The 24,593-nt window shown below is 49.2% G+C and overlaps 2 protein-coding genes and 1 long non-coding RNA gene across 3 annotated transcripts in view; 1 reads left to right on the top strand and 2 right to left on the bottom strand.

Moving 5' to 3' along the window:
- The window catches only part of LOC140219863 (uncharacterized), a 478,555-nt gene that overhangs the window by 213,730 nt on the left and 240,232 nt on the right, over positions 1-24,593 (bottom strand). The gene's annotated exons all lie outside the window — the stretch shown is intronic.
- LOC126529055 (uncharacterized) lies at positions 1,688-8,597 on the top strand. The gene is made up of 3 exons (XM_050176654.3): positions 1,688-2,196; positions 4,260-4,491; positions 6,560-8,597. Exons 2-3 carry the CDS (start codon positions 4,266-4,268, stop codon positions 6,673-6,675), a joined length of 342 nt encoding a protein of 113 aa, XP_050032611.1. The 5' UTR covers positions 1,688-2,196; positions 4,260-4,265; the 3' UTR covers positions 6,676-8,597.
- LOC126529058 (progestin and adipoQ receptor family member 3-like) lies at positions 20,865-22,812 on the bottom strand. Its single transcript, XM_050176656.3, has one exon. It carries the CDS (start codon positions 22,449-22,451, stop codon positions 21,564-21,566), a length of 888 nt encoding a protein of 295 aa, XP_050032613.1. The 5' UTR covers positions 22,452-22,812; the 3' UTR covers positions 20,865-21,563.

The following is a 24,593-nucleotide window of genomic DNA, read 5'->3' as shown; positions in this document are numbered from 1 at the left end:
CTTCAAGGCATCCTGTGCAACCCTTTCCAGGGGCAGCTCATTTTTATTTTCACGACCGGTGACAATTCCTTCGCACAAATTTACCTAGACAGACCATTTGGAAAATCCATGGACTCTTGCTTATGAAAAAAGCCTAAAGAGTGTCTACAGGCTGCCTGTGAACTTAGAAAGAAATAAATAGCTTTATTTGGCATTCATTACAGCATCATAATGAATGCAAGGACAATGGCCCTATAGAATTTTCTGGACTAATGACTGACATTTCTGGAAGTAACCCTCGTACCAATCTATGAACCACGATAGCAGATCAGAAACCCGTCGTGGTTGCTTAGTGGCTTTGGTGTTGCTCTGCTAAGCACGAGGCCGCGGGTTCGAATCCCGGCCACGGCGGCCGCACTTCGATGGGGGGTGCGAAATGCAAGATCACTCGTGCACTCAGATTTAGGTGAACGTTGAAGAACCCCCAGGTGGTCAAAATTATTCCGGAGTCCCCCCACTACGCCGTGCCTCATAATCAGATCGCAGTTTTGGCACTTAAAGCCACATGATTTTTTTTAGCAGATAAGAAGAAACAAACTTGTAATAATGTCTTTTTGCTCTCTCTCTCTATATCGTGTAGACTTCGTCGTCAAAACGGCAAGTTTGTAAAAAAGAAAAAAGAAATCGGTCTTCGAGAAGTTCATCGATGATCTACAGACTGGATTCAAAGGGGTTCATTGGCACGGAGCAAGCCAATTAACTCGTGACACGGTGACGTGCAGCCCAAGTAGACACAGTTAATCAAACTCCAACAATCTCGCCATTCTGCTAACACCGATATCCCCTTCGAAAGAAAGAAAGAAAAAAGAAAAACATAATTCTTGATAGTCTATTGCACCTCAAGATAATTTACGTATACAAAAGGCAGCAAAAAGGCAGCAAAAAGCCAGTAGAAAGACAAAAACGACAAAATTTCTACCGCTACTTTTGCAGTCGACAGCTAGATAATGCCGACACCATTTCACGGCAGCTATAACCTGTAAATACCATAGGAAAAGAATCGCATAAACCTAACGTACGTGCGATATCGCTCGTTCGCCCATCAGTATAGCATTACAACCTATTAGTATTTTCATGCCTGCAGGCCTGCAAGTCGCCTACAAGCCTCCTTGGTGACGCTATCACTCAACGTAGTTAAATAAACTGATCCATTCCGCCGGCGTTAAAATCCGGTCGCAAGCTGCTTATGCCTCAGTCACTTAAAAGCAAGCGCAAGGTGGCGACGTTGCTTTCATCACGACGGCGCCAGAGCGTCCGCCAAAAAACAAAACGAAACAAACAGGCCTTGCGTGCTTTCATGCGCCCCGAGAGAAAACGGAGGACAAACTCTGGAGGCTACGTGACCGACGAGATACGTACCATGTCGAGCGGCCAAAAGCTGTATTCCGCTCGTATGTAGGGAAGCCGACGTATACGTAACTGAAGTACTAAAGCGCCGAACAGACGACAAAAAAAAAAAAAAAAAGACACGGACGAGCTCTTCTTGTGTCGTCTGTTTGGCGCTTTAGTACTTGAGTAACATGCATCAACTACCCCAACAAAAAGTTCTGCTTGTATACGTAATTCGTGCGCGTTCGTCGACGTAAATCAGGGCGGCTTATACCGCGGTCGTACATCAGCGAGAAAAGGGGGGGGGGGGGAAGGGGTTGCGGCTCCTGTTGGTCGACCACCGTCGGCGAAGAAAGCTTTCGCAACAAAAAAGAACGTATTACGTGGCGTACACAAAACCCCTTCTTATACGGCAGGGGCAGCGGCCTTAACCCACCCTCCAGTCCGGCCATGGGGAAGGGAACCGGTATTTCTCTGGCCCCGAGATGGAGCCGGAAGCTCTGCCCGATAGCGGAAGGGGTCACGCGATGACCGCCGACCGCAAGATGTGAAAGCTCCGCCGGCGCTGCGACAGGGCGTCGGCTGCGACTTTCTTTAGGGGGGACCTGTCCGTCTCCTCTCCGCATCTTCGGCGGCCATCGCGTTTAAAAAAAAAGAAAAAAAATCCGTCCACCGTCCGAGCAATGCAACTGGTCAGCGCGGAAGAGAGAAAGATGCGAAGAGGAGAAGGAGGAGGAGGTTGTAGAAGGACCCGGCTATTTATAGCCGCGCCCATCAGAGTTTTCGTTGCCGTCACAGCTAGCGCAACAGCAGGCAAGCGAACGACAGGTGAGCATGCATGCCGGGGTGCCGCGGTCCCTTTCAGCGCGGCGGGACCCTAGCGAAAGTTTGACACTGAAATTCAGCAGCTTTCTGTTCTTTTTTTCTCTCTCAAGAATGTTCATCGAGCACTACACAAACTCAATGCGAATCTTTTAGTATGTCAAATAGTTTTGTACGGTAGAGAAGGGAAGGACTTTGCGTGGACCAGTGCTTGAAGCTGCAGGCTATAGTTGGCGAGTTTCCATCGTAGTTCTAGCGCTTGCCTAAGGATCTTAAGGATCTTAAGCTTAACTTGGCGGAGCACTGCATGCCACATGCAAATGTGAGGTTATCTCTTTTTGGCACTTCAATCTATAGGAAGATGAAGGGATAAGGATAAAGATGGGAATATTGGAAGCGTAATGCGTCGCGCTCTCTGGAACCGAACGGAGAGGGCGTCAGCGCATCTTCTGTCAGTTTCACGAAGATGAGGAATATCTGAACGGCAAGACCATGCCACGTGATATCCTTTACGACCTTTTTTTTTTTCTTCGTTATGTCGCCCTTCTTCTTGCCTCGCGTTGTCAACAAACGCCGGTTGGTAATTATATTGCGCTCTACTCGTTTAGTGTTGTGTCTTCGGGTTCCTGTCCTCCTGTCCTTAGGCTGGCCCAATAATCATGTTGTATGGACCCTCGGTCTTTAGACCTTCCCATCGAGTCTCGCGGTTCCCATCTCTGGACTGTGTCGCCAGTGTGTACAAAGAATACGTGTTCGAGCAGGTACTCACCTGTGCCAACCACTAAGAGACCATAGGACATTTTGCCGACACCCGGCGGCTCCCGTTGGAAGGGTGTTTTGGTCTGGTGACTCGGGCTCGCGCGGTACTTGAAGTTCCTGCTGAAGGACATGGTGTCATAGTCCTAAAGAAGTGCTAAAGAGCAACACTATAAATCAGTTTGAACTGGTAAAATATGCTTTCTAGTTTCTAGGGTACATGATGGGCAATGTAAAGTCGATTTCTATAGCTGAGGAAGTGAAGGCCAGTCATTTCTTTCTCTTGAATTTCGCGCCGAAGCCTGAAGCGCCGATGCGTCGGAGTGGCGTCACAGATTTGAAATAATTTACTCGTATGTAGAGGCCTTTTCAGCATCGGAAATATTCTCAAAAGTTGTTACGTTGAGTGTGTGGTTGTTTTAAACCCCAACGATGTCCTTATTTACCGATAAACACTTGACTGAGCACGTGTACAGGTTTTTAAAGAAAGCAATGACGTCACTGCGATGTAGTGCGGGAACTTCAGGGGGCGTCGCCACCCGTGTTTTATGTTTGCGCCCTTATCTGTCTTACTAAGGCTCTTCTCAAAGTAATTAAGCAGACGTCTTGCTATTGCAGAAATGCAATTTGATAACGCAGCCTAATCCAATAGTCTTCTTTAGTGCCATTTTAAGAAAGCAAGGACTCAAGTAAGCTGAACAACTTTGTCTCGCAAAAGATAAATCTGCAAGCCGCATTATACTGGGCCAAAGTGCCGGACGTTTGGCTGCAAATAACTCCGCGATCAGCTTACTGGGGTGTGCACCAGACCGCAGCGTAGGTCACGTAGCGCGCTGATGAGGTGGAGAACAATTTTCTTTTTTTTTTTTTCGAAGACTGCTTGTCCTTTTCTTTCTTATTCTACGCTTGTATCTTGTAGCTTTGCAACGCTCGCGGTAGAGGGACAATTTTCGTGTCACACAAGTAATGATCCGGAAAGCCATTCTGAACGCTGTCAAATTCCGCGTCACTTTGACACGTCGAGCCAATCAGGAAGACGATATATAGCAGCCCCGCGGGCCAGTAAGTGCCGAAAAGATGGCGAGTATTCGACGACAACACTGCGGAATTCCACAGGGTTCCAGACGACACCGACAGACGGTGTTATAGGATTGAGCACTCTTCGTCGACCGAGCACTTCTGTCTTCGGGTGCGCTACGCCCAAGTTCTCCGGTGTGATGCACCAACGAGCCCTAACGTGCAACCCTAAGTGTATGCTCGACGTTGCCTGCTTACGCCTACAATGGCCATAGTGTTCTCCCTCCCACGCGCAGAAGAACATGGCGTCCAGAATGTCCCTAGCCGCTGCGGCTCTGTTGATGGTGATTCTCCTGGTGGTGGCGCTGTCGTCTGCTCAAGAGTACCCGCCTCCCGGACGGCCTGGAGGAAGCGGTCGCGACTGCCACTACCTCTGTTTCCTCGACAACTGCAACCGTCGCAAGTGCTACTACACCTGCAATCGACCACGGTACTGCGAGGAACAGGCGTCTCTATTACTCACGGCGGGTAAGTGGTCTGTATACCCTTTAGCTGCTTCGCTGTGAAGCTGCGTTCGCGATTGATTACATGGCGCTGGTGTTTCCACGGACGTTGTTGCGACACGTGCCGAGTGCCCCGCCGAAGTCCTTGGCACACGTCGTCTGTATGCTAACACGGAGTACGCAAAGCAGGAGTACGCATCACAGTTGCGTGCGTCACAGGAGTATGCAATGACCATTCCTCCCCACAAACTGTGCAGAGCAATACGGAGTGTGGCATCATGGGAGTGTGCTAAATTGATGGAACCTTTTTTCACTACCACTCACACGCAATTGGGCATTCACTTGACGGGATCACTTATGATTAATTGTTGTCTGAAGTATTGTCACACGCTTTAACTGCGTCCAGTATAAATGATGAGACGTTTGCTAGCTGATACAAGAATTTGAGTTTGTTGACAACAGGAGGGAGAGAGGCGAGTCCATTATTATTATTATTATTATTATTATTATTATTATTATTATTATTATTATTATTATTATTTCACACACGGGGAAACGCATCTCTCTCACTGAAATTATTGAACTTCATTTTACTTGTTTGACGCTTGAGTGGTGCTGCGAGGCGATGAAAGCGCTATTCTTGTGTTGCTGCTTGGTTCAAGAGTTTGAAAGATTATATGCCTGTGAGCAACAGTAAGTAACCTGGGTGGGGAAAATGTAACGATTCCATTAGAGTGCTATTCTGTTTCGTGCTTCGTCAGTGTTTTGAATTACGTACCCGCCGACTTCATCACGAAAGTAGCGGGTTAGCAGATAACAGGTTATCACGAAAGGGCAGTGACTTGCGATTTTGAGGCCTCATCCGGTTTGCGCGAGGACCTAAACATACTGGCGCAAATATTCGCAACAAGATGACGCAACCAACTGATTATGACGAAATGCCAGGATGTTCACCCAGCCAGGACCATATAGGGGCCTTCCATCTTCCACAGTACCGGTATCCAACGGTAACGCGAGCGTTAAGTGCTCAGCAATCAAGATAAGGAAGAGACGTTTAGAGTATTGTCGAAGAAAAGAAAGGGACAAGAATGAGAAAGAACCGAAGTCGTTACAGGCGCAGGTAATTTTACATTATAGGTATGGAGTATTTAATGAAGCGAAATAATACAACGCAGATGTGAAAAATGCTAGATTGCAGTAGAAGCAGAGATAATTAATTAGCTAAAGCAAGCTAGGCTAATATTTGTCACCGTTCCATTTCAAAGGGATTGGGAATAAAGATCGTTTTGCTTATCATTATCATCATCGTCGGGATTGGCCGGTTCCGTATCGGTGGACAGGAACAGAAAGGAATGAGTAATAGAATCGAGCAAAATGAATCCGTTACACTATACCGGCTCTGGTCACGTATGTCACACTGTGTTCAGCGTGGTACCGGTGTCCTGAACCTATGGCTGCTTTGGTATCGCTTTCTATAAACTTCCCAGCCCGGTGCTCCATAGCTCTTAGCAAGAGCGTAGGCGTCTGCACATGTAACCTAAAGTGAGTGTAGAAACGGCTTCAAGTCGGGCACGTGCTGTCGGTTACAAACAACGCGTACTCCCACCTATAGGTCAAGACGGCAGATCGCTTAAGTGTGTAACGATGTGGCTTGAGAAAACACACACTCTGTTCATAGAGAAGCGTTCATAGAGTCATAGAGAAGCGTTACCCCATTCACCAGTCAGGTGACCAAGGTGTGAGTCGGCTGACAGAAAGAAAAATAGAATTTGTTTTTCTAATATGGACCTATAACCTGTGGTTAGCTCGATGTACTTTTGTCGCCTTATAGTGTCTGTGTTGATGACCCTGCCACTGTCCTGCCTGTGGCCCGTACATTTCTCGGACACGTGACTGCATTATTCCCTGTTGGAACTCCCTGGCGCCTTGCGCCTATTTTCTTCGGCCTTCCGGTTGCCGCCGTTCTTCGCTGTGTGTTCTCGTGAATTCTGTTTGCGCGCGTAGTTTACGAGTTCCAAGAGAAAGATATGAGCTGCGCGACGATCAGCGCATAACCGGCTTCGTCCTTTGCTGTGGTCATCCGCGCGTCGCAGGGTCTGCAGCAGTGGACGGCGGCGTGGTGTCGGCGTTTCCTTCCCAGGCGGATGACGTGGACGATGCGGACGTGCCGGACGTTCCGTCGGCGCCTGCTGCGACGCCAAGCGCCTGATGCCGCCCTCACCGAAGAAGCCAGCACTACGCGCGCGCATCACATCAGTACAACACGCCCGATGACATACTATAGCTACAATTAACCCCTCCCCCCCCCCCCCCCCCGTCTCGCTATCGACTACACGCCCCCTCTTGCGGGCGCAATTTCATTAACTTCCCTATGAACCGTGACGTATGAGCACGCTGTTTTACGATGGGCATTTTCGCGGTGCTGGTCACGTGTTCGAGCCGTAGCCCCGGAGCGAAGCCGCGCAAGAATGGGTTATTTGGGTAGAGAGAGAGAGAGAGAGAGAGAGAGAGAGAGAGAGAGAGATGCGCTGTGTTTTCTCGACACCTTTAATTTGAAGTCAGGGCCAATCTGCTGTTCGATGCAGCGCTCTATATAGATGCCCCTAGATGACCGACGTGGCCACATGTCCTTGCCAAGTGTTCCCTGTGTAAGACTCGGTTTTATCGTCTCTTGAGTAGGTCGGAAGGTGTAAGCGAGATAACAGATAAGGGTGCGTTAAGCTCGCTGTTTGGTTATGAACGTCCTACCCCGTTACAGATTCAACAAGAGTATACCTGCGGGCGTTTTAAGACCTTGACGGCTATGCGTTCGCGTTGCTTCAGAAGGCACGGGAGTTGGGCAGGTAGCCAGTCCTTCGCCGAGTGCAGTACGTATAGCGTACCGCGATAGTGACTTCGAAATGTTGGCACAACTTACACGGTAGTCCGATAAGCTTTCTTCTTTTTGTTTTCTAACTGCGCAGTATTCAAGAATGACATTCCGATATTATAATCGCCGTGCTCTTTGTGCCGCCAGCAACACCAGCTGCAACCAGCCTTCTTTCTTGCCATGTCCTCCGTTATCGGAAGAAACTCATACTCATAGCATTAGAAACTCTATACTCGTACTGCACCAACGATCTTGGAGGCAATGCTTCTGCACTAGAGGGCGAGAAAGTCGTGGTTCAGCGCTTATCCCACCGTCCGATGGCGAAGGACGGCGCTTTATATAACGGCGGTTTCTTGCACGCTGAAGGCGGCCAACAGTTATTTCTCGCGGCTGTTACGTGTAACAGTTCACTCGTATTGACGACCTGAACATTTGCAATCTCGTTTGTGCCAGCTACTCGAAACTTCGAACGCGTAGATTAACCGCGTGTCCGCGGCTTCCGCCCAAGCTGCTGCAGCTCACGGCTAGTTTAGGAATCGGCGCTGACGTCACGCCGTGCTGAACGATCAGCGGTGGTGCGTGGTGACGTCAGCACAAGTGGCAGGTCTGCTCCGAGCAATATGCTCCGGACCGTTTCGCTCGCTCGTGTTCTAAATTGTCTTCACAAATTTGGGCATTAGGTACATTGCAGTCGCAATAACGGTGCAATAACGTTGCGATAGTTTCAGTAACGTTTCTAGCTCAAAGTAATAACACTGTAATCAACACTCATCAGTGCTTCTACAAGGATTGCAGAACCACCACCCCTCCCCAATATTTTATCTACGTCCTCCGAAGCACTCATCATCATCACTAGCACTAGAGGGCAGCAGTGGTGTTTACATCACAAAAGCCTGGGACGGAAGCACCTGCTGCCAACAAACTTTCCATAGGCCGTACGAGCAAGACAGCGCCGTTGTTTCATCACATCTATGGATGGGAGGACACCAAATCATCTTCTATGCAGTGAACATCATCCCGGACTACATACACGACCGCGTTCGTGGATGGATCATCCAGAGCGTTCTGTAAATGTGGTCACATCTTGCGCGGGACATTTTTTTTTTTTTCGCCAAGAACGTGCGCATTAAACGTCGGCCCTCCCTCAGACTTCTCGAAAGTGTTCAAAGGTCACCGTTCTTTGAGTCGTTAGCAAGTGAACGCATGTCACTAGAATGACGAGGGCGAAAGAAAGAACTGAATAAATACAATGTATTGAACAATGTGCTTTTTTACTGCGTACCTGCTCTAGTTCGCGAAATATGTTATTTTCGTCTTCGACGTCGCCGAACGGTTGTCCCTCTGGGAGACCACCTGCTGAAAACAGACAGGAAAAAGATTCAGCGGCGATTTAGCGGTATACGCGAGAGAAATGCGTTGGGCATTACGTCGCACCTCTTTTAGGTCCCGGATCCATGATTTAAACCGCGTTCAACGCATGGCAACGCGTTGTTCAGGAGCCCACTCAACACAGGTCCCCTCTCCCCGCTCACGCCACCAATCCTCACACACATTCCTGAAGCGCCGCCAAATCAATGTTGAGACTTGACAGACATTCGGTGGTCGATATTTTGCTGTCTTTTTCACTCCTTTTGTATGACGGTATTTATCGGCATCTCCTGTGGTGTGAAGGCCACTTTTCTCATCGATTCGGTGCCCGCACGATTAACTCGAGATGCGTTCAGTTGTCACCATCTATTCAACGGTTACGCGCATGGCTGTTGCTTCGTTAGTTCAACCTTCTTTGGTTTGGGCTGATCCAGGGACCAGGAAAGGGATTCGGTTCGTAGTCAGCTGGTCTGTATGTTTGAGGAACGAGTTGCGGCCGGAGACAACGCCAGCTGAGTTTAACTTTTACTTTTGCTTCATTATTTTCTCGAGTGACGGCTCGCCGTGACGCTGGCAGATCGTCGGAACCATATACCCGCGATATGGCTTAAATAAAGTGCAAGTTAAAATCATGCGAAACAGCGTCCATCATCAAACCCTGCAATAACCCTTAAACCCATAAGCAATATGACTGTCACCCGTTACGTCTGGTTTTTCCCTAATTGTACAGCACTTTTCGTGTAAAATTGGCAACTGGAAACAAGAATCGCAAAGAGTTGAGAAATTAAGCCAAGGCAACAGCCGAAACGGAAGGAAAAGCGAAAATTAACTAATTTACCCGTTGTTTATGAAAATATTTATAAATCAACATCTTTTTATTTAAAAAGGAAGTAGAGAATACGCTGCCCGAAGTGGAGAACAATTCTGTGTATCTCGAAGAACACTTCTACAGTTATCAGTCGAGCCGCCTGACGTAGCCACTTCTCTGCTGTACTTACGTAGGTGTTTTTCTAACCTTCCGCGGTGGGCGCAGTGCGTCTAGAACTGCAGCGTCCTGTGCTCTACGTGGTTGTATACGTACGGGACGGGCGGCCACGCGTCGTTACGCAACTTCCCAAATAACAATACTAGTCGACTTTGGCACTTCACTTGGTTGAGCAGTAAACGAGGGATCCAAAAGAACTGTGATTGTTCGGCAAATATACATTTCTCTATAATTCTTCCGGAGCTAATAAAAAGAACGCCACTATAGTCGGGTACAACTTAAGTCTGCAGTGAAGCCCCGCGCACGCCATCATAACCGCCAGCCACTGTTCCTCCGCGAGGCTGCAAATAGTTCATACTTCAAACTTTTCCTGTTACGCAAATAAGGCGGTAAACGGAAAAATAAAGTTATTAGCGCGTAATTTTATGCGTTTTCCCTCGCCTATCATAGTGGAATGGCGAAAGCCTAATTCTTTATTGAAGTGAAATAAAATGCTTGCTTCGCTGCAACTATTTATTGTCAAGTTTCACTTCAGTTGGCAGTGAAATTTCATTAGTAAAACGGGCTCAGCAGTGAAATGAACCGCAGACTTTTGAAGATTTAATTAATTATGGAGTTTTACGTGCCAAAATCTGATAATGAGGCACGCCGTAGTGGGGGACTCCGGAAATGTGGACCACCTGGGGTTCTTTAACGTGCACCTAAATCTAAGTAGACGAGTGTTTTCCTCCCCATCGAAATGCGGCCGCCGTAGCCGGGATTCGATCCCGCGACCTCGTGCTCAGCAGCCCAACACCATAGCCACTAAGCAGAAAGTAAAATTCTCAGGCTCCATTCATTTTGTCCATGTCTGCTGCACACTTCATTGCTTCCGTCGATGAAGAGACTCTTCAAGAACAACAGACGCTCCGGAGGTATCAAGTACGACGCCATTTTGAAAAGGCCGCATGACGACGATTTTGTTTGCTTCTGTGATTGGCTGGCGGAGTAACACAACCCCGCGCGGTCCGTGTGCCTTGGTTGCCAACTGCAGTTCTTTTTTAAAGTTGTATGCTACTATAGAAATCTACTGGGACAGGCCTTCATCCTGCATTGGACATAAAATAGGCTGCTGCTTATGATGATAGAAATCTTTATTTTGCACTTTCGTTTGTTTATACTTGTTCTTGGCAGTGCTCTTGCTGCGGTTCCTTCCTGCGCGAGTCCATTCGGTGTGCGCTCTTACACTGTAAGAAAAGTTTACACCCTTTGGAGTGTATATTAGCCACACAACAATAATAGTCATGTCTTGCCCGCATTTCCTTTCTTGAAAACGCTGCGCTCGTTACTTTCCCTTCGGGAATGCTATGCCATGCTGATAACGCGCATGCCGTTCGTTACTGTGAAGTGCCGGGCCCGCCGCGTTGAAGAAAGGAAATGCGGACAAGACAGATGACGATTATCGTTGTGTCGCAAAAGGGTGTAACTTTGCTTAGGAGTGTGGTTCCTTGTTTGCCAGGTAAAGAAGAGGCGCACCTGTGCGATACACCTTATTTCATTTCTCTTTTGCGGGTTTACGCGTCTTTATGGCGAATGGCGGGCGTTATTCACATTTATACTAGTAAAGGTACCCCCCGCCCCTCATTTGCATAGAAATGTTTCCTTGGATTGCCCCCCCCCTTTTCACCCTCGAACAAGAATCCTGGGTACGTGCCTGCCTCGACATAATCAAGATATTTTGTCTTATACGTAACTACATACACAAGAAGCGACGTGCAGGACGGAACGGCGTTGGTACGGTGACGGCGTTCCACTTGCTGACCTCCCCACGGCGTTGCGGAGATGGGAAGAGATAAGACAAATCTGTGCAGCGGGGGCTCGCCAGGTTGATAATTCGCGGTCTTGCGGTTATTTCGAGGTCCGCATGGTTGAGGCAAGAGCTCTTTCTACGAACGAGAGATGCCGGGGGAAAACGAAAACGACCGAAACGGGAAATTAACTCCAGTTCGGAACGGCAGGATCGAGGAGATTTCGCCGGAGGTATGCGAGATTCACGGGGGTTGTTTCAACGAAGGCTTGCGTAGAGAGAGAGAGATATATTTATGTCGTTGATTGCTCGCTACGAAAGGACGGCGATCCCTTGCGTGGCCGCCAGAGGACGCAGTGTCTCACTTTTTAAGTACGTTAGCTTGTAGACTTGGCTACAACTCGACGCAACTGCCTTAAGACTGCAGGTCCTTCGCCTCTCCGTTGTTCGTTTCTTTACGTACCTACTTATGTATTAATGTATTATTATGTGATCTGTTTTTACGCATGTATTCACTTATTTCTTCGGCTGCGTTTCTGTGATCACGTTTTCTTTCTATGGTCCAGGTTTCTTATGTATTTATTTATTCCTCGTATGCTGCGATTCGTCTTCTAAAATCTAACGGCTAAAGCACCATAAATATCGGAGCCTCCGTTCTAAGTGTCAAAGCCACATGTCAGAAACGAAACGATTGCCGCTCTAACTTTTTGTAGCTAGATTCTAATATTCTGTGATCGCTACTTACTCCATTGAAATTGTTTCTCCAAATCCTTTATTAACGTTGTGTTTACTCTCGCCGATCTTATTACTTCCTTCATAATTTTACTTCACTTAGTAGCTCACTCGCATATTATCCTAGTTTTTTTTTCCCGCTCTTTCCTTTTGTTTTCCCTTTTCTCCGTTTCGAATATCCTTTACGATACCTCCTGCCAACCGGTTCTTGGTCTATCCTAATTAGTGAATACGTGTCATAAAAGTTAATAATAATAATAATAATAATAATAATAATAATAATAATAATAATAATAATAATTATTATTATTATTATTATTATTATTATTATTATTATCATCATCATCATCATCAACAACAACAGAGTGCCGCGTGAGAATTAGCCACAGCATCTGGAACGGCAGCTTGTTGTTGTCGTCGTCTAACGAAAATATGGCTCACTCTGACAAAAAAGCATGCAATATATTCAACTGCATTTACACACAAAGCTTACAGTGAATGCAGCAGAAACTCGAAAGAAACGCGACCTAATTTGTATAACAATTATTGTAAGGGCATGCAGGATTGACCAAGAACTGAACGGAATATTCGAATTTGATAATCGGAAATAAGGTTTCAGTATAGTGATAAAAAAAATAAATAAATGATGTGGAAAGCCAAAATTACATCTCACACTGGAAAGAACAGCAACAGCAAAGTAATAAGCATTTGAAGGGTACAAAAAAAAAAAGAAAACAGGAGCGAAGAGGTGCAACCTTTTAATACACGGCAATCGGTTGGAATTTATAAGGAATTCCTGGACGGCGGTGGCAAACATGCCTGTGGCTTATCGCAGAGTTGAGGCTCCAAATGATGGATCTTACCCACTACAGTCGAACGCCTATATAACCAAAAACCTGGGACCTCCGCAATTCTTCCTTACACAGGTCACTTCGTGGTAAAGGCAGCGCACCGGATACCGCTCGCACGTAGAGCAGGCTAATCCCGATTAATTTTTTTTAAATATGGGGTTTTACGTGCCAAAACCACTTTCTGATTATGCACGCCGTAGTGGAGGGCTCCGGAAATTTCGACCACCTGGGGTTCTTTAACGTGCACCTAAATCTAAGTACACGGGTGTTTTCGCATTTCGCCCCCATCGAAATGCGGCCGCCGTGGCCGGGATTCGATCCCGCGACCTCGTGCTCAGCAGCCAAACACCATAGCCACTGAGCAACCACGGCGGGTGTAATCCCGATTAACAAAAGAAAACCTTTACATGTAAGGCGAATTCCAGAGAGACTTAGTGGAATAAGCCGCCAATTTGTTTGTGCACACTTTAAGTGACCGAATGAACGACTGCACCAACTTTATTACGTCACCGAGCTTCCCGGCATGCTACGCGGCGAAACGCTGCAGGAGCTACGAGAGTTAACTTAGCGCCGAGCGTAATTATGTTAATTATTCACTTACGGGTCTTGATTTCTCCTAGACGTAATGGCCGCCTCACAGAGTCACTTAAATCAAGGTTTAACATAGTGCAACCTACCACGGGCAACATTTAAAAGTTTGGTGCTGGTACAAAACACCCCATGTATTTCACCCTTTTGGTGCGCGCGCGCACGTGTGTAAATGTAACGTAAATAATATTCACTGTGTACGTTACTCACATTAATTGCATGCATTAAAGAAATCAAAATCTACATATAACGCAGTGAATAGAGTGCAGCTTACACGTGAGGTTCGAATCCATCTCCGTGCGTTTATTCGGCAAGCTCTCTATACGGTTGGGCTTTGCGTATCATGAGTTTGTCCTTTGATCGAGTATACGTTGTAATGTCAAAAAGTGGTGGATGGTACGACAAGCTAAAGAAGACACATTTCTTCTTTTTTGTTCCTAGCTCTACCAAACAACCTTCCTTCAACATTTAGGATTTCGAATCAGTCCAGACCTTTTTATAGAGTGCTTCCTCAACACCCATCTTTTGTAGTTTTGCTAGGTCACAATCCAAGAGCACACTTAAGAGTTAATTTTTTTTTATTTCATTGTGTATAGCAATACATATTTATTGGAACCAGCCTCTCAGTCCCTCCGCCGATATGGTAACTTCAGCTGTTACTTTTTCTTCAATACAACACATAGTGCGTGAAAAGGTGGCTTTGCGCACAAGTCGAGTCTATCACTCTGTTTGAAGGTGTGTGAGGATATCCTTTTGTTATCAAATTCATGGCTACAAGTTGTAATTGCTACCACGTGTTTTATGCCACTGAATATAAAAAAAGCAAGAGAACCATATTGACGCATGACCGGTTGTTGCGTTTTCTCGTATGTTACGCTTCGTTGTCGCGGCGTCGGCGCGAAGCTCTTAGACCATCACTTGTAACGTCGTTGTTCTCCGATGTTTCACCCGCATCTTTGCATTTCTTGGCGATACGATCACGCGAATTTGACGGTGTTCAGTGGCACGTTAAATACATGATGGACTAACCGGGCTCAGTGACACACGTAATCCTCCCAGCGCGCGGTACCGTATATGGACAGTTATATGTTGACATAAAAATGAGATGCGGCAGTTTACAAGATTGTCCATGGAGTTCCAGCAGGTTGCCTTGCCTTCTGGTAGGGGCTCTTTTACGTTACAAACTTATGCGCAGGCAATAGTCCACAGGTGTATATAGCATTTTTAAATATATTTACTTCGGTCTATTACAGTCCATGCACTTCAAGAGGGGACATTTTTCATAAAGTCCATATACAATAATTAACCAAAAAGTCCAATGCACAGCGTCCATTGCGCGTTTGTATCGACATCGGACAGACTTCACATGGTAAATAACCTGGAACAAGCTATGTAGGCTATTCAAATAATAATTGTCTATGGTAGTACGGACTACCCACAGCGATTGCCATCGGCCAGTCTCGTATATATTATCGCGTATACCCTGCTGTAGTATACACGCTGAACGAAGATCCAGGCGTTTGCACTTTACGAAACGTAAGCGGTGACGCGCGATGCCGAGACGAATCTCGTTTTCCTCTTCTTCAGTCCCCTTGCTGTGCCACACCATGTGGCATTACCCTCTCTTCAAAAAAAAAAAAAACGAAGGAAAACATACATAGACTTGACGTGAGAGCGCAGAGATGGCCTAGGACGAACACATAGGCTATAGTCACAATCACTGTGGTGTGCGATATAGTCGCAAGGCACTGAGGGACGAGCGACTGAAAACGTTGAATATTAGGGGTTATAGTATGGTTTCGACCGCACATCGTGCACAATCACAGGTTGCAGTTGTCGACGTCGGGGAGGCTGGCTTCCGTCAGGAAGGACTTCGTAATTCACGTCACTAATTCGCTGCAACACTCTGTAAGGCCCGAAGCAGCGACTCAAAAGCTTCTCGGATAGTCCTTTTCGGTGCACGGAAGTCCAGACCAAAACTTGAGCACCAGGTTGGAACTCGACTTGTCGATGGCGGAGATTGTAACGGCGCGCATCGATGCTCTGTTGTTTCTTTATGGGCACTCAGGCAAGCTGACGGGCTTCTTCCACGCGTTGCACGAAAAGTTCGGCGTCTTGGGCGAGGTCGAGATGATCGATGTTGTCGCACGGCAGCATTGCTTCTAACATAGTCTGCACTTCAGGGCCGTAAACGAGGTAAAAGGGCGTGAAGCGTGTTGTTTCTTGCGTAGTAGTGTTATAGGCAAACGTTACGTAAGGGAGTATCTCGTCCCACGTCTTGTGCTGTACGTCTATGTAACATAGACAGCATGTCAGTCATCGTTTTGTTCAGTCGTTCGGTCAAGCCGTTTGTCTGCAGATGATAGGCAGTTGTCCTTCGTTGGGTCGTGCAGCTGAGTTTAAAAACATCTTCAATGAGCTGTGCTGTAAAGGCTTTGCCTCGGTCTGTCATGACGTGCGATGGGGCGCCATGCCGTAGGACGATACTCTGTATGAAAAACTGGGCAACCTCGGAAGCTGTGCCTCGAGGCAGCGCCTTTGTCTCAGCATACCGCGTTAAATAGCCTGTGGAGACGATTATCCACCTGTTGCCAGAAGACGACAGTGGAAACGGGCCCAGAAGATCCATGCCGACCTGGTCGAAAGGTTTTCCAGGTGGGTCAATCGGATTCAGCAATCCCGCAGGCTTCACAGCTGGCGACTTTCGGCACTGGCATTCACGGCAGGCTTGGACGTACCGCTTAACACACTCGGCAAGTTTTCGCCAGTAGTAGGATTTGCGCACTCTATCAAGCGTTCGCGTAAAACCCAAATGGCCAGACGGAGGCTCGTCATGACAGGGGAACAATACTTCGGCATGAAGGTTTGCTGGAACGACCAAAATGTAGGTCTTGTTGGTGGCAGTGGAGTTCTTCTTATACAAGACGCCATGTCGTAAACAAAAAGACAATCCTCGAGCGATATGCCGGGGTATTGATGGGTTTCGTCCTTCCAGATGTTCGAATATAGGCCGTAGTGCGTCGTCTGCGCGCTGCCGTGTGGACAAATCAGTAACGCTTACGGCCCCAAGGAAAGCGCCGTCGTCCTCAATGTCTTGGTCGGTAGTGTCGATAGGGGCATGCGAGAGTGTGTCAGCGTCTTCGTGTATGCGGCCCGACTTGTACACGATGGTCACATCGTACTCCTGCAAACGTAGACTCCACCATGCCAGTCGTCCAGAAGGGTCCCGCAGATTTGCAAGCCAGCATAACGAGTGGTGATCGGTTACAACTTTGAATGGGCGGCCGTAGAGGTACGGGCGAAATTTGGCCAGCGCCCATACGACGGCAAGACACTCTTTCTCCGTGGTGGTGTAGTTGGTCTCTGCACGCGATAGTGTGCGACTTGCGTAGGCGATCACTCTTTCAATACGTTCCTGCCGTTGTACAAGCACCGCACCAAGACCAACGTTACTGGCGTCTGTATGAACTTCCGTGTCCGCCTCCTCGTCAAAGTGGGCCAAAACTGATGCTGACACCAGACGCTGTCGAAGCTCGGTGAAAGCAGCCTCTTGCTCTGAGGTCCAGACGAACGATACATCGTCCCTCGTGAGGCGAGTCAGCCGCTCCGTCATCTTCAAAAATTTTCGATGGAACACCGGTAGTATGCGCAAAGGCCCAGGAAGCGTCGGACACCTTTCTTGTCGGTCGGTGTTGAAAATGTGGCTACAGCGGCAGTTCTCGCGGAATCGCGGCTAACGCCTTTCGCGCTGACCACGTGTCCGAGAAACATCAGCTCCTTGTAGCCGAAATGACACTTCTGAGGCTGAAGGGTGAGGTTAGCCGATCGGATGGCTTCGAGAACTTGCCGCAGTCGTTTCAGGTGGTCGTCAAATGTCGCCGAAAAAACAACCACGTCTTCGAGGTAGACGAGGCAGCTCTGCCACTTCAGACTAGCGAGAACGGTGTCCATCATTCGCTGGAAAGTTGCTGGTGCGAAACAGAGACCGAAAGAAGGTACTGTGAATTCGTAAAGGCAATCCGGAGTGACGAAAGCAGTTTTTTCGCGGTCTCTTTCATCTACCTCAATTTGCCACTAACCGCTCTTTAGATCGAGAGACGAAAGATAGCTCGCCGCAACCTGCCTAAAGAGTCGTGGTACTGATACGTGGTAGTGGGTACACGTCCTTCTTGGTTACATCGTTGAATCGTCGATAATCAACACAGAAACGAAGCGTTCCGTCTTTTCCTTGACCAGAACGACCGGGGAGGACCACGGACTGTGCGAAGGCTGAATGACACCATCATATAGCATCTCCTTGACTTCGGTTTGGATTGCCTCACGTTCTTTCGGCGAGACACGATAAGGCTGTTGTTTGATGGGGCGTGCGTCGGCGGATATCGTTATTCGGTGCTTCGTGATTGGCGTTTGGCCCACCTTAGTAGACCGAGCGAAGCACGCGTGGAATTCGTTCAAGGGTTCCTGCAGTGCGCTCTTTTGGTCGTCCGTAAGCTCGGAGTTTACATCGATGTCTCCGAGCGAACCGTCGTCTGTGTCCACTTCAGAAGCAAAGCACTCGACGATGTCCGTTGATGGTTCGGCATAGGCGACGGCAGTGCCACGAAAAATGTGCCGATGCTCAAAGGTAAAGTTGGTTACGAGGACCGCTGTCTGGCTATCACGAAGTTCCACAAGGCTTCGCGCTACACAAAAACATAGAAATGTTGCCTTCTACGATGGCTTCACCGTCTTGTAGCTCGTCGGACTTGACCGGAACCATAACACTCGCACGCGGCGGTATCGTGATGCTGTCGTCCGAAACGCGAAGTGCGGATCTGTGTCCAATGGCGTCGGTCTGTGTTGTTGCCCTTTGTGTCGAGAAAGTGATGCAGCGCTCGCGGAGGTCAATAATGGCGCCATATTCCTGGAGAAAGTCCATCCCAAGAATTAAATCGCGGGAACACTCGCGTAGAACCAGACAAGTGGCGAGAAAAGCAGCACCGCGTATTTCTGCTCTGGCCGGGCTTAAGCCAAGCGGTGTGACGACGTGGCCACCTGCCGTGCGAACTGGTGCCCCATTCCAGGGCAACGTAACTTTTTTCAGAACGATCGCCAGTTTGCCACTAAGAATAGAGTAATCGGCGCCGGTATCTACAAGTGCACTCCTTTTTCTGCCGTCGATCAACATAGGTATGTCCAGTGAAATCTTGTTCGCGGAAACTGGTTCTGGCGTCATCGTGTTCTCGTTGTTCTGGGGTCGGCACGATACGGGGTCTTCAGCGCGTCGAGTATCAGCGGCCCCGCCTCGGAGGGTCGCTGACGTCAGTTTTCCCGGCGTGGACTTGGTGATCTCCCTTGTGTCGTCCTCGAGGTGGTATCACGAGCAGGGAAATATCGCGGCGGTGAGGGTGAGCGGGACTGCCGCTGCGATGTGCCCGACCTGCGCTGCTGTTCGAGGAATTCTGCGATGTCGGAAGGCCTTTCGCGGAACCTAGGTCGAGAGGAATCGATAGAAAAACCCCGCAGTCCGAGTCGTCGGTAGGGGCACTCCCGGTACACATGAAAAGCTTCGCCGCAGTGGTAGCACAGCGGTCGTCGATCGAGTGCTTGCCAAACCTCCGATTTCCTCGCGGGTGTTCGGTGGTCGTCGAAGTACGGTAGCGGAGTTGTCGTAGCGGCTTGCGCCGATTACAACGCGACTGGCAACGCGACTGGCGACGCAACATAAGTAGGTGCGAAAGCTTGGGCGGGGCTCAGTAATTTTTCTGCGTAAGTCTTGCGCGGGGACTCGCTTGGCAGAGGTGGTGCTTAACTGCTGGAAAGAGATGCCTGCAGTGCCTGCTGTACTTCGTTGCGTACGACGCTGGCGAGGGAGCTGACTGAAGGTGGCGACGTACCACGGTGCTTCTGCAGCTCGTTGCGAACTACTGAGCGAATCAGCTCTCAAAGCAAGGTGACGTCGTACCCGAAGCCTACCGGCGTACCCGGAGTGCAGGCGGAATTTACTTGTCGGTTGTACATGTTCGGCCATTGCTGAAGCGTCTTCTCCATCGCGGTGGCTTCGGTGAGGAACTCCGCAACAGACTTGGGGATATTCCGAACAAGACCGCCAAAGAGCTGTTCCTTTACGCCTCTCGTCAGATGACGAACATTCTTCTCTTCCGACATGCTCGGATCGGCCCGCTGAAAGAGACGCGTCATGTCCTCCCGTACATCGTGACGCTCTCGTTGGGCTTTTGGACGCGTGACTGAAGGGCTCGCTCCGCTTTTTCCCGGCGATTGGGGCTGGAGTAAGTCCCCAGTAGCTTGCGCTGGAACTCAGGACAGGATGACAGGGCGCTTTCGCGGTTCATAAACCACGTGCGAGCACCATCCTGGAGGCTGAATTAGACGTTCCTGAGTTTGGCGTTGTCGTCCCACTCGTTAAACACAGCCACGCGCTCGAACTCCGCCAGCCAGTCTTCCACGTCTTCAAATGTGTCGCCATGAAAAGCCGTCGGCACTTGGGGGTTCAGCAGCGTTAGGTAAGATGGTCTCACCCTTCCCGTAGAAGTCACAGTGGTCGCAGTCATCACTTTTTCCCGGAGGTGTTTCCAAATTCTGGGGCGAGGCCTCGGATTCGCCGGCTTGTGCGCTGGAGTCAACTCCAATTGTGGGGCGAGGTTATTGCTGCTGGGGTCTCCTGCGTAAGTTGAGTGTACCCCGCAAGCTCCACCAAATTGTCGCGTATACCCTGCTGTAGTATACACGCTGAATGAAGATCCAGGCATTTGCACTTTACGAAGCGCAAGCGGTGACGCGCGATGTCGAGACGAACCTCGTTCTCCTCTTCTTCAGTGCCCTTACTGTGCCACACCATGAGGCACTATCGCAAACCTACCATCCCTCCTCCCCCACCCCCCGCTCCTAGCACCGCATTGTGCGGGAAAGCAGGAATCACGTGATCGTAATACACAATAATCGCGATAACGTCTCCGTGCAATCGTGTCAATTTGACATTATCTACTAAACTTCGACCAGCAGGTTGGAAAAAATAATCAATAAAAAAATGTGTTGCCAAAGTTCGTGTGCTTACCTGGCTAGATTTACGTTTGGCAGAATCTCCAGTTACATTATGGTCCCGGGGAAAAGAATCGCATATACTTGAAAATCCATGCATGATATTCGATTGCATCTAGAAATAACTACGTACAAACGCCAACTAGAAGTCAGTAAAAAAAGACCGCAGAATTACGGCTTTCGTAAGGGTCGACTTACGTACGTCTTTATATCGGTGTCTCACAGCCATCGTGCTTGTAACTCCAAAAAGACTTGTACGCACTACTTTGTCGCACGCGGACCATACACGTTTACAGAATGAACGTTTTAGGGTAGACATCACTACTCGCGAGTGTATTTCCTCAAGGCGATCGCACTTCGACGAAATCATCACGCACTATAATCCGATGTGGAGGTTGAAGCCGTGGATACATCACAGTGAGTATATAGTTGCGACGAGAGATCGTGGTGCTGAAGCCGTTTCAGTCGGTAGTGGCGCAAATCCGCGCCACAAACTGCTCCGGCAGAGTTTAACCAATTTTCTTGAAGACAGCGCAGAGGAGACAATATAAAGCACATCCTTCGGCGTCGCGTTATCAGAGGCGGGCAGAGATCGCTATTAATAATGGATTACCTCAGTGTAATATCACTTAATTAGTCTTTCTATTATATAATTACACTATAGACATATGTAGCAATCGCGGATTTGAAGCCGCTCTGCAATGCTATATATTAATTGTTGCCGAAGGAAAAGGCAATGTCATCGCTCCTATCTGCACTGCCTTCGAAGCAAATTGAAACTTCTTCGACCGCACAGACGTAGCGTTCGCGCACGACAGCACAAATATGGCTTCGCGATCTCACACGCGCGCACGAAAACACCGTCGAAGCAACGCGTCGGCTAAGGCGGTGACGTCACGTAGACCAACTGGAGCTCGTGCGACAAGAGCACGCAGACGCCGACGCCCACGTGCCAGATCTGATGGCTCGAGCCCAGAAGGTCCACGGAGCCCGGCCACCGGCGCTCGGGCAGCTTCTTCACGTAGATGAACAGCGACAGCGCCAGGAGTCCCAGCACCGTCAGGTGACCCGGCAGCGTGCAACCCACGAGCCGCGGGTCCCCGTACGCCGCGTGGTGGGACAGCGGCAGCAGGCTGTACAGCGCGAACCCGCCCATGGCTCTGACCCTGGCCGCGTCGTGGCGCCGGTCTCGGAAGCGAGCCGCCGCCGCGAGCACCAGCGATGGAGTGGCGGCCAAGATGGCGGCCGCCAGGTGGGCGACGCGCCAGGCGCCCCGGAACTGGAGCGCCGTGAATCCGAGGACGTAGCCGACCACGCTGAGGCAGACGCCGGCGAAGTCGAGTCGGTACCAGGAGCGGGCCTCGGCCGTGCAGTTGAACGTGTGGTACACGGCCGACAGCAGCAGCATGGCGGCGTACGCCAGCGTCATGGCGGTGAGCAGAGCCCGGTGCGCGAGCCCGACGCCCAAGCGCGCGAAGCGGCCCCCGGCGTGGTCTTCGACCAGGAGCGCGAAGAGGATCGCCAGAGCCAGCAGGTTGCTCCAGATGTTCCCCGTCTCGTTGTGACACTGCAGTACGCTCAGGAGGCAGTCGGTGCGGCTGAGGCATCGGCGGTATCCCGTCAGGATGTATGGATTGTGGGGCTGCTCCGGCGGCAGATCTTCAAGGCGGCACAGCTGGCTGCCGTTTGCCCAGAGCAGCGGCAGCGGGAAGCGACTGGCCGTCCACCACAGCCGTAGCGAGCGGGCATGCGCGAACATGGGCTCCATGGCAGGTTGTGCGTGCTAGCTACGTGCTACAGACCACCCTCGACGTTCACCGGTATTGGGTGGAGGGGCGGGAGGCTTGTTTGTGGAGCTGAGGCGGCGGCCTCGGCCAAGATCCCCACGGCGCGAGCGTGTTGCGCGCGGCTGTCGACGACGATGATGATAACGATGATGACCTTCGATAAGCAGACGACAACGATAATCGTCATCTGCCTTGCTTGCAAGCCCGGTACTTCCAGGTCACGAACGGCTTGCGCGTTATCAGCGTGACGTAGCTGTTATATCGTGCAGTACGATATTAATGGAGACATTACTCAGTCCCTCCATTTATTTCATCCTCTTTTCCTTCTTTTCAGGCGGCTCCAAGCACGCGCCTTCTAACAGCGCTGCAGTAGACAGTGACGCCTTATGTAACATCGAAAAGGAAAAATGGTTGTCCGTCATTGGCTAACATTGGCCTGCAGCTTGTTCGGTATCTTCTTGTTACGGGCGTTTCACACGCGCGCTTGGCATTCTGGCAAATTAAATGAACCTTGTTGCGTGCGCTCTGTAGCAGGTGCATGGTTCACGGTTCAGGGGTGCATTTTCACAGTTATCAGCGCTTGATGTGTCAGGTTGTGACGGATGATTTGCAGCCGCAATGGCTGAATAATCGGATGCCAGTGACCAGTTCATGACAGAAGAGGTACCAAATTTCATTCTGCTGATAGCTTCACGGTGAACGGCCGCTAATTTGGAAGCATTCCGCACACGCCCATCTTCCAATAGGTAAAAGGCGGGTCCGCGTTTTGCAATAATCTTCTTGGGCGCAGAAAACTGTGGAGATAGCTTCAGATGAACTGCAGGTAATTTAAGCCGCACTTAATCACCAACGACGAAGTTGGGTTCCTTGGCAACGCGTTTTTCATCGGTGTAGCTCTTCGATTTCATTTGTTTGTTCTTGATGCGCTCTCGCAAATGCTGTAGCGCCTTTAAATTGTCCATGCTGAAAATTTGTCAGGAAATCTCACAATGTCAAGTCTGGTTCGAGCTTGGCGTCCATGAAGAAGAACAGCGGGTGCAACACCTGTAGTCGCACGAGGCGTACAGCGATATGTTTGCAGGTAATCAGTCATGTCTGTTCTTATATCAGGACGTTCTAACAGGGCGAATTGAATATATCACTTTAATACTGTGTTAAATCTTTCAACCAAACCAGTCGCTTGCCAGTAATACACAGAAGAGTTGAAATGCATGATTCTGCGCTCTGTGAGAAAGTCTTCGAAATTCGCTGAAGAAAATTGTGGCTCATGATCAGATACGATACCACGTGGATATCATTCTTTTGCAAAAAGTTCAAGTAGGAATTTTCCCACTGTAGACGTGGTCGCATCCAGTACGAAAGGCACTTCTGGCCACTTGCTGTAATAGTCAGTAATTGTAATGGCAAAACGGCAGTCAGCTGAAGCTTGCGTGAAAGGTCCCACAATGTCGATAGCGACTTTTTCCCAGGCTTCCTCGGGAAGAGTGACGGGTTGCATTGGAGCTGCAGGTGTACTTGTTGATTTGTCACATGACTGGCAGGTTACACATGTGCGCATAAAATCTTCAATGTGATTATCCATGCATGGCCACCAATACGACTCTCTAAGACGAGCATGGGTACGACTAATTCCTGGGTGTGATTCATGAGCCAGATCCATGAGAGGGCGGGTCAAAGTTGTAGGCACGACAATCCTGTCGCCCTGGCACAAAATGTCGCTAACAACGGAGTGTTCAGATCGCACGTGAAAGTAAGGTAGCAGCTCTTTGACAAAGATTTCTTGTCAGGCCAAGGCGCTAAGAAGGTAAACTGGTTAACTTGAGAGATAGCCCGATCGGCGGCACTTGCTTCTTGAAGCTCTTCCATGGTAACTACTGGGGACAAGAGACAATTTCTTCGTCGGGTGCATGGCAGATGAAACTTTATACGGGCAGCCGGGAGAGTGCGTCATCCGCGACGTCTTCGCTACCCTTCCTGTATTCCATGATGTAGTTGTAGCACTGCAACAGTGATGACCAGCGCACAATCCTTAACGGACGGTGATATGCATTTCGTCGAAAGGAGCATAACCAAAGCAGCGTGATGTGTCCGCAAGATGAAAGGTGGGCCCCACGGGTAAACGT

Source organism: Dermacentor andersoni, chromosome 8 (assembly GCF_023375885.2).
Source record: "Dermacentor andersoni chromosome 8, qqDerAnde1_hic_scaffold, whole genome shotgun sequence".
Taxonomy (NCBI): Eukaryota; Metazoa; Arthropoda; class Arachnida; order Ixodida; family Ixodidae; genus Dermacentor; species Dermacentor andersoni.
Note: the sequence above shows the minus strand (reverse complement) of the source record. Positions and strands in the feature narration are given on the sequence as shown.

Excerpts from the sequence above, each read along its gene's own strand:
- LOC126529058 (XM_050176656.3), bottom strand. The coding sequence starts at position 22,451 with ATGGAGCCCATGTTCGCGCATGCCCGCTCGCTACGGCTGTGGTGGACG.
- LOC126529055 (XM_050176654.3), top strand. The coding sequence starts at position 4,266 with ATGGCGTCCAGAATGTCCCTAGCCGCTGCGGCTCTGTTGATGGTGATT. Across the intron at positions 4,492-6,559 it reads GTCTCTATTACTCACGGCGG|GGTCTGCAGCAGTGGACGGC; the intron begins GTAAGTGGTCTG and ends CGCGCGTCGCAG.